Source organism: Morus notabilis, unplaced genomic scaffold (genome assembly GCF_000414095.1).
Source record: "Morus notabilis unplaced genomic scaffold, ASM41409v2 Scaffold78, whole genome shotgun sequence".
Taxonomy (NCBI): Eukaryota; Viridiplantae; Streptophyta; class Magnoliopsida; order Rosales; family Moraceae; genus Morus; species Morus notabilis.
The window spans coordinates 335,095-345,378 of NW_010367622.1; the positions used below are offsets into that span (position 1 = coordinate 335,095).

At 34.0% G+C, this 10,284-nt stretch overlaps 2 protein-coding genes across 2 annotated transcripts; one reads left to right on the plus strand and one right to left on the minus strand.

The window, feature by feature from the left end:
- Positions 1 to 3,141: 3,141 nt before the first annotated feature.
- On the plus strand, positions 3,142 to 6,319 carry LOC21410482 (calmodulin binding protein PICBP). Its single transcript, XM_010112922.2, has 2 exons — positions 3,142 to 5,890; positions 5,986 to 6,319. The coding sequence occupies exon 1, from the start codon at positions 3,453 to 3,455 to the stop codon at positions 5,877 to 5,879; it is 2,427 nt and encodes an 808-aa protein (XP_010111224.1). The 5' UTR covers positions 3,142 to 3,452; the 3' UTR covers positions 5,880 to 5,890; positions 5,986 to 6,319.
- A 459-nt stretch (positions 6,320 to 6,778) lies between these two features.
- On the minus strand, positions 6,779 to 9,802 carry LOC21410483 (putative tRNA 2'-phosphotransferase). Its single transcript, XM_010112923.2, has 5 exons — positions 9,614 to 9,802; positions 8,224 to 8,332; positions 7,614 to 7,723; positions 7,390 to 7,511; positions 6,779 to 7,254 (listed from the first exon to the last, which is right to left on the minus strand). Exons 2-5 carry the CDS (start codon positions 8,330 to 8,332, stop codon positions 6,948 to 6,950), a joined length of 648 nt encoding a protein of 215 aa, XP_010111225.1. The 5' UTR covers positions 9,614 to 9,802; the 3' UTR covers positions 6,779 to 6,947.
- Positions 9,803 to 10,284: the final 482 nt, after the last annotated feature.

Here is a 10,284-nt window from a genome sequence, read left to right on the forward strand (position 1 = left end):
TTTAACCTTGTCTTGAGAAAAAAAAAAAAAATGCATTAAACAAAAATAGCAGCAATGTAGTAGCAAAGTGAATGAGCTTGGCAGCGACAATTTTTATTCTCATACGCTACTCATTTACCCATTAATTAAAATTTAAAAATATATATTATAAGACCAAATTCGGGATAACTGGTAGGGAAGCTTCCCCAACCTTGACTCGCGATTCATTTAAACCCTCACACCCGCCCCCACTTAGATATGATATTCTCTTACCTGCCTTATTACGAACTAATACCGGTGAATAAGAGTATGGGATATAATCCTTTTATACTTGTGTTTTAGATTTATTCAAAAATTATATATTTAATTTTTTATCTCATTAAATGTATACCTTCAAATTAGATTTAATACCTAAATTTATACATTTCCACAGCCAACCCTTGATTTTAACTTAAAATACCTAAAATACCATTGAATAAAAAATAAAAAAAGAAAAAAAAAACTAAAGAAACCTTAAGCTTACTGTTTTGACCTAAAAATTTATAAAATACCATTGAAATGGATTTTTTTTTGTGTGTTTTAAATTTTTATTTTGCGTTATGTTGGAAAGTTTTAGTTTCTTTTCTCTCTTTTTGGGATAGTTTTGTCATTTTAAAGGTTAAAATCAATTATTACTGAAATACGGTATAAATTCATATATTAAATTTAATTTGAATGTGTACATTTAATGTGATTAAAACTCAAAAGTATACATTTTGAATAAACCTAAAACACAGAATATAAAAATGTAAATATCCCCCAAGAATATCATCGCAATAATATAATGGAATCCTGCAGTAAAGTATGTAAAAATACCATATTCACAGTCAATACTTTTCTATAGACTTTCAACATATTCGTGTGTGTATTTACCTAGTTTACTTAAATTTATTTGTTTTTATTTTTTAGCTAACAATTAAAATGCTTAATACCAAAACTTATATGGAGAGTTGGAGTTTCGTTTTAAACAGAAATATATGTGTAAGTTTCTATCAAGTTTTGCATATTTTTATTTTATTTTATTTTAATATAACTTGATCAAATTTAATGTACATGTACTAGAATTAAATACCTCGTCCTAAAAAGTAGCTAACTTTTTCTTTGCATCACAAAAATCTCCTCTTGAAACAGAACACATTTGCTTAATCCATACTGCAAGTCCCGTCCGCATGAAAAAAAAAAAAAAAAAAAAAAAAAAAATAGTTGAAAGGCCAATTGAGGTTCAAAAGATATTTACCTGGAACGCCAATTCTTAAGGTGGTCCCCATTTATATATTATTTATTTCTTTATGGCAAACGCACACCTTTTTCATTGGGGATTGGGAACACTGACGAGGAGCGTCTGTGATGTTCTGTTAAATATGGACCTTCGGCCCGTTGTAGGGCCCACTAGTAGCCCATTATCGCCGACCTAACCGCCCAACCTTCTTTTTCTTTGGTGGCCGGTCCACTGTTGATTATATAATTATAATAGGTAATAATCCTCCTTAAAATGATTATTTAATTATAATAAGTAATTTAGATAAATACTCCTTAAAATGTATAAATTTAAATTTTTATCCTCATTCTTAATAAAAAATTAATTATTAAAAATAAAGAATAAAAATTTAGAAAATTTCTCAATTAATAAACAGCTACTTAATTTGTCTTTTCTCAGAAAATAAAAAGTTAGTAATTAATTAATTCGTTCTTTGTTAGTGCTACTAGAGAATACTACTATGTACTCAGTTGCCATACTACCCAATTTTTTTATTCTTCATTTTAAACTTTATGATGCTCGGCGAAATTTGTGACATGCCCAAATTTTTCAACGATTGGTTAATCCTGAATGATTTTTGAAGTTTACTCTTAATCGTACTTTAATTTTTAATTTTTAAAACATCTTATAATTAATTTCTAAAGTTTTATTTTATTTCAATTTTAGTCATTTTATTAGATAAGTGTTAAATATTTGACGAAATTTATATAAATTAGAGATTAAAATTAAAAATAATTAAAATTTAAGGACTATCTGTGGAAGTTTTTTTTTGTTTTTTTATTGTTTTAATTGCTAAACTTTAGATCTTTCTAATTTTGATCCTTAATTTTCATAGATTTCATCAAACATTTGACGTCTAATTAACAGAAAGACCGAAACTAACACATAGTAAAATCTCAAGAATTTATTATGGGATATTTTAAAAATTAATGACTAAAATGGGATTAAAAATAAATCTCATGCACCATTTATGAAATGAAGCGTTCCTTGATTGAATTGAAAACAAAAGTTTTTTATTTATTAAAAAAAACCCACAAAGTACAAAGTAGTATTCAAATTTCTTAGGCCCCGTTCATTTCACCGATTTGAGTTTAGAATTTGAGTTTTGATACACTAAAAAGCTCTCAGAAACAATCACATTTAACTTTTTTGCTATAGTAAAAAACTCTCACATAAAGTCACATATCAACTCAAATTAAAAACTTTAATCAACAAACTAAACGGACCCTTAAATTGGTTTATTTTAATTACTTGGACGATAGAGCAGGCATCGATAGTGTACCAACATGCAATCCGAAATTTTGATGCAATTTATGGTATTTGATTTCTCTCATTCGTTAACCTGTCAGGGCATCAAATAACCAAGTTAATTCAACCATAATTGTTCCATTCCCTCTCTTTAATATATATAAATTAGTAGTCATATAATTGAGCAATAATAAAACAGGTAATATAGGGCCAGAATCTGAAGTGGCCTAAGTTTGAGCTTATCTTTAAGAAATGATTGAGGCAGTTAGTTGAGATTTTACATATAACATCTCCTTTGTGCATTAACCTGTTGGTGTTTCTAATTTTTATCCACAAAATGGAGGGTGTTTCGGTCATTCTAGAGAGAATTAGGCTGGAACATCTAATCACGCTTTAATAAAATACCTTAAAACTTAGCATATGTCTTTTTTTTTTATTTATAAAAAGGAGGGAAAAAAAAAAAAAGAAGTCACCCTATATCACACATGACAATTTGTAGAATTCAAAAAATATTAAAAAAAAAACAAAATAATGGCCTAAAACCGCCTGCTAGTGAAAGTCAGAGTCATTCTCCTATATCAGCCTTATTCAAATTTCATCCGCTATAACATATCTAAAAAAATATATTTTTCTTTTCAAAAAAGGGCTAACTACTTCACACCAAAGAAGCACAAAACCAACAATAGTTGGGGAATCTTTTTGTTGTTTGGGTTCCAAGAATCTCCTTTTTCCACCATTGTGATTTCCACACCCAAAAAACACAAACAAAACCCAGAAGAGGAGGATTTCTTTTCTTCCTCATCTTTGAAATCCCATCTCAAAGGAAAGAAAGAAAAACCAAAAACCAACCTCCAATCTTCATTTCCTTATTTTGTACTCATCTTTTCCTTGTGGTCATTGGTTTTCTTCTTCTTCTTTCCCTTTGAATATGGTTCAAAGAAAAGTAGCTGATAAGTTTGGAATCCAAGCTGATCATTTAAGTCATGATCATATCAGCCTAAAAAAACCATCCTCTGCTCAACACCAAGATGGCAAAAACAGATTACCCGACTTAAAGAAGAAGATGATGAAGAAATCAAGATCTTTCAAGCTCTCAGATATTGGTCATCAAAGCTTGAAATCCTCAACATCTTCAGCTCTTAGAAAGAATAACATATCTCAGCCTGGAAAACCTCCTCCAACTCTAGATGTCTCAACAATACTACTCACACCAAAGAAGCAGACTCCGACGATCACGAAAACCGTCGAAAGCTCGCCGAATTACATGAAGTCCACAAGCTGTTTTGATGCCAGGAAGGAGCCACAATCATCCCAGGTTAGTCTTCGGAGAAATTCGACAAACTCGCAAGTTGTTAGCTCTTCTTCTAACAACAAAAGGCTGGCAAAAAATTCAACAAAAACGTCGAGCTCCAAGCTGGTTAGGGCTTTGATAAAAACACCCAGTTTTAAGCCCTCAAGACTGGCTTCTTCAAAAAAATCTCCAAGAGTTGCTCTTTGCACTTCTGATGATCATGTGCAAAGAGCAACATGTTCTTCAACTCTCAAGGACTCAAAGTTTCCTTCCTACCTGATGCTTAATCATGGAGGGACCGAGTCCGAGGGAACTTCGGTCATGAAGGTTTGTCCGTACACTTACTGTTCTCTCAATGGTCATCACCATGCTTCTTTGCCTCCATTGAAGCGTTTCTTGTCGGCTAGAAGACGCTCGTTGAAGAACCAGAAGAGTTTCAAACTAGCGGTACCGTTTGACAAGGCGGCCAAGGAAATTGATGAGGAAGATGACGACGAGAAAGTTGGGATGGATTTCTTTGTAGAAATCTATGCTAACAAAACTAAGGAAGATGATAAGGAAAAGACTGAATTTTTGTCCTCAAAAGGGGGAGATGAAGAAGAAGCAGAAAATTACCTTCAAGTAAAAGTTGTTGACAGCCTTTCTGTCGGGTCACCGCAGTCTGAGATCGACACAGACGAATCACCTGAACGATATTCTGAAGTTGTTTGGACAGAAACTGGAATCATAGAAAATTTTCATGAAGAGGCAAACAACTATTACGTGCCTGTTTCAGATGAAGAAGAAACGGAGGGAAGTGACTCTGATATGGAGTGGGAAAAAGCAACATTCTCGGATGTGGAGATCGAAGATGAAGCGGATAATTCAAGAAAAATGGATGATGAATCTGAACCAATTCTTGGGTTCTCACCAGATGATATTACTGAAGATGATGAGAAGGAAGCACATAAAGAGGAAAGTGCATGTTTTGAAGGAGACTTTGCGGAAGAACTGAATTTAAAGATTGAAGTATCTGGGCAAGTGCCTGACGGCTTGATGTTTGATCAACTTTCTTCCACTGAGGACGGGTTCGAGGACTTAAGCGGAAACGAAGAAAACCTCAGATTAGACGAAGAGACAGAATCTATGCACGCTTCTATGGATGCAACTTCAGAGGAGGAACAAGTTGAGGAACGAATTCAGGAGAGTGAAGAGAGAAACATGGTTTCTGAAGTAGAGAATGTGATCAATCTTACTGGGGTGATAGATGAAGATTCTAGTAACAATCCTCAAGATGATGAGACAAGTAGCCAAGTTTGTGATGCTTCCGAGGATGGGAAACAGAACAAAGAAGAGAGTTTGGAGACGGATAAACAAGTCAACAATGATGATTTTAGCTTCGAGTATTGCGACGATGCAAACGTCATCGAGGAAATCCCATCTCCCGATCCATCGCAAGCAACATCAGAAGCCAATCAAGTAGTTACAAAGGTTGAGGAGGGTAGCGCCAATATTGAAATCCTCGATCACAACGAGAAGACGCACATGACGATTTGCGACGATTCTGTGGATCACAGTGATGTAAAGCTTAATGAATCAGAAAAGGCAGCAGACAGCAAAGGTGAGATTGAAGTTACCGAAGTGGAAATTAGGACCAAGCCAGAGAAGAAACCAGAATTGTTGCGTGTAGAACATACAAGCGACGATGAAGAACTGCGCAACAAATGGAACAGAAGCAGGAGAGGAATCAAGGATTTGGAGGAGGAATCAACAAGGGACTTCAATCCACGAGAACCAAATTACCTGCCATTGGTCGCGGAACCAGAGGGAGAGAAGGTTGACTTGAAGCATCAGATGATGGACGAGCGGAAGAACTCCGAGGAATGGATGATCGATTATGCGCTACAACAGACCGTCACCAAGCTCGCCCCTGCAAAGAAGAAGAAAGTTGCCTTGCTTGTTGAAGCCTTTGAAGCTGTCACGCCAGTAACCAAATGCGAATCTCGTCGCCTCAGTCATCATCAACACCATCATCATTCACAAGCATTTCCGCAGGCGATAAGGCCTATTCAAGCTTGTAGCTGAGGCTGGTGTTGGTAAGTGGACAAAACTTTTCTGGTTATACTCATTGAAGAAAACAGTTTCCTAATGTGTTGGAATAAGAAGAGATTGTGTTTCTCATGTTCTGCAGGTGATGGCGGGGAAAAGTAAAAAGTTGAGGGGGTAAAACTTCAGGGTCCAGGAGAAACAACAACTAACTAGTTGAGGTGGAAAGGATGGAGTAATTTGCAAGAGTAATTAGTTTAATAATATATGTGCAATGACATTATGAGATTAATGTTTGAGTTCAGTTATTCTGATCTTATTATCCACAACTGTTTGTCGTTTGTATTTGTGAGGCAGCTACTTAGACCTCCCAAGTATTTGTGTTATCTACTCTACTGTATTAGCATTATGTTATGTTTATTGTTTAGTATATACGTGTCATGCAACTTCCTGGAGTTAAATTAATGTCGTTTAGGCAAGTGCTGCTATATTCTTTGATACATGAGCAACAATTTAGGCGTTTTGTACTATTAGAACCATGACAACTTTGTGCACTTTCTGAATATTTAAAAATGGTGTGGATGAAAAAGGGTTAAAAAGCATCCAACTGGAGAAGCAATTGTGCGACTTCTATTCTCTCTTACTTTTTTTTTTTTTTTTTAGCTGATCTTCTGTTTAATGTTAGTGTATTTAACCAATCACATTATACCACATTATATAAAAAAAATTTGAAATACTTTTTGACCAACTTTTAAGTGTTTTTCTATAGCTCGTAATATAATGTTGTTGGTTAGACACTAAAAATTGAATAGGGATATGCATATTTCTTCTTTTTTTTTTCCCCATTAAAAACAAGATGGTATATTGGAATTATTCCAAGTGGACGTTTGGGTGCCAAATGCCATCAGAACACAACTATATAAAGGACAAGCTCAATCTAATGAGGGACAATGAAACAATAAATTACATTTCTTTTGACAGAATAGCTGTTTATAACAATAGCAACTTCAACTGTCAAAAAAAATCATCTTTACCATGTTTCATTCCTAATTTTAGTACCACATACTAAATTACTGACGTCACAGCATAGCATAGAGCTCTATTCCCCTATGACAACTCTATTTTCATTCGAGGAGATTCAAGAAGAAGGGATTGAAGCTCTTCATAGTAACTATCTAGTTGTTTTCGGTCTGAATCTGATCGTTGCTGGTTGAGATGTCCTTCATCGGAACTAGCCTCAACATTTTCACCCTGTTCTCTAATTCTTTTAGCCACAATAGAATCATTAAACCGCTTGAGAGCATCAGTTGTTGAAAGAGAATGCGCAGATTCATACAATTTCTGAAACTCAGTTCTCTTTTCTTCCGTTTCTATCAGTTTTTCCTTCAAACCGTCTGGAAGTAAGGCCAGTGCACTTCTCATGGTAAATAATAAAAAAAAGAATTAATTATGAATTTTCTTCAAAAACAAAGAATACAGAGCTTGCTGCAAGAAATAGAGAACTAGTATATAAATATGGTTCCTCCTCTTTTTTTTTTTTTTTTTTTACCTGGTAACACCTCTAACAATCCCCCATTTGTATCCAACAGAGACTGATTGCTTAAAACCAATATTAAATCCTTCTTGGGCAGCAGCTTCTTTTCCCGCTATTACACCATCACGATATCCAATCTAATATGACAATAAGAATGGAAAAAACAAAAGTTACAATTCAGTATATACACCCTAAAAGAAACCAGAACAAGTGAAATTAACATTAGATTATCAAAGTACCGTGTGGAATTGTTCACGCCTTCGCTGCCACTCCCTGTCCAGATCAGATGATTTTTCCAATTCATGGTAAAAAGAATCATCTTCATACAAGGAATAATCCCTTTCAGAATCTGAAATAAAATGTGAACAGTGACTTTCCAATTAAAGATCAAAGCCGTTCCAAAAAGTTTATCATAAAAAATGTTAGAGAAGCTAATGTCTCAATCAATTAGTGGCATTCTTTGCTATGTTCCCCGTCAATGGAATTTGTAGCCCACTATTTAGCTAATTGTATGTTTTTGCAATCTAGTGATTTTATTTGGCTGGATGTTTTGCTATCTTTTATTGACTCTCTTGTTTAACAAAATCCTCTTTCTCTTTCCCTAAACAAACAATATATATAACAAAAGCAAATCCACAAGCATAACGTATACAATGAGTTTTAACTTTTTACGGAAAAATATTTGCAATTCACCTTAAAAGACTAAGGGCCCGTTTGTTTCATATACTCAAACTCAAATCATTGATTCTGCTACAGTGTTTTCCTCTAACAAAAAATTTGAATTTCAAACGTCAAAATCAAGAATCATGATTTGAGTATACCTTCCAAACGGACCCTAAAATACCATACCTTGAAAATCCAGAACCTTATTTTGGGCACTTGATGTTGAATCCAATGCCACGTTCGATAGCTTTAAACTTTCTGAGTAAAGCTCTTCAGCAAAACTGCCCTCCTTCATCTTTGTGCCAGAAACAAAAACCCAGTTCACAGTCTGAGCCACTAAACCAGAGACATGGACTATGACAAGGAAAAGATACTAACCAAATGGGTCCAAAACCGAAGCTTTTATATAAAACAAGAAGATTTCCCATTAGAAAGAAAGTCCTCTTACAAACTACAAGTGGCTTGCTGATACGAATGAGAAACAGGACATGAACTTAAAAGATCGCTCATTAGGGGAATTGCAATAGCAGGCCCAATCAGTTTCATCCAAAATTTTCACTAAGATCAGTGTCGGCTTAAGGGTAAAGCCAGCAAGGCAACTGTCTAAGGCCCCTCGTTATTACGAAAGTTTTAACTAATAATTTATAAAACTCTCAAAATATTGAAATTAATCATATTAACAGTTTTTTTTTTTCTTTTTTTCAATAGGGAAATGTCGGATTCAGATCATTCAAGAAAGAAAATAATACCTCAAATGTTAAGACCATTCCTCTCTCCTTGCTGTGACTTGGAAGTTGGATAGACATGTTATTTCATTGATTTTATTTCTCTTCTCTTTCCTTAGCTTCTTCTAAGAGGATATCTTATTCTCCGTTTAGTTTCTTTTTGTTTTCCTACGCTAGTTTTGTTTTTTATTTAAAAAAGAGGGGGGAAAAAAAAAACTACACACAGACACACTAAGAGAATTGTTTACTCAGGCAGGAAATAGCAAGACATTAGAGGGAAAAAGAAAGTTCAGTTGAAAAAAAAAAAAAGCCCTGAAAATGTTTAGGATGTTGGAAGTATAGGGCGGAATTCATCAACTATAGTCAAGAAAACGAATGCCAAAAATGGAGTGGAAAAGCTGACACTTGGGTGTGATGCGTATAAATTTATAAATGTTCTTTGTCTTAACCAATTGAACAACAAAAATTCAAGGGAGAAGGAAAAAAAATTTTACAAATTAAAAAAAAAATTCAGGTTGGACTTTAATTACCCATAACACATCTAGGGCTTACTCCTAGGTTGAAGCATATGCTGAATATTTGACATTGAAATTCATCTATCTAGCAACTAAATTCAAGCCTCTCAAAATATGGAGAAGTAAAGATTACGCAAAACAAATGACGGAAATTTCCATATCAGATTAAAAATTGCCCAAAAGCTACGGAAAATGTCAATTCCGCAAAGAAGGCCAGGCAATACATCAGTGCCGGCTTGAGGGTAAACAAATCAAGGCAACCCTAAATATATATTAGGAAATACCAATTCAATAAGGAAATTGGGGATTAAGATCATTCAAGAGAGGAAACAGTACCTCAAAATTGGCCTTCTAGTCGATGGGAAAGCTCGGCGGTGAAGCCCAGGAAAGAAAGCTTCCGCTGTGCTTCCGTGGAGAGACGAGAGGAAGCAGAAAGGGAAAAGAAGAAAAGAAAATGTGAAAATGGTGAGAGCGATATGGAAAAAAAGGAAGAATTAAGGGGCCAAAATACAACATTGGACAGGACAAGTTAGAGTATTGGATTAGACTATATGGGAGAAGAATATTATTGGATTTTGATTAATCCTATTTTGCGTTTGGTACGATAGGATTTAGTATTTTGATTAAATATCCAAAAATCCATAATTAAATGTCAATTGTTAAAGTTTCATTTTAGATTTATTAAACAAATCAAGAATTGATGTTAGAAGTATAATACAAAAGGTGTTCTATTTATACACCTATTTTTACTTTCCACGTCTCAATTTAAATACACACCACATATAATTTTAAAATAATTAAATTTACTTTTTATACCTTTATTATTTTTAGATTGTCCCTAGAACACTTCTTTAAACTCAGAGTCCTTTAAGTTAACATTTTATGTAATTATTTCGTTAAATATACGCACTTGACTTTTTACTTTTACAACCAAACAATTACTTTTCAACTTCAGCCTTAAACATACTCTCTTCTCTATTTATCTTTTTAAGAGTTTAGTTATTAAA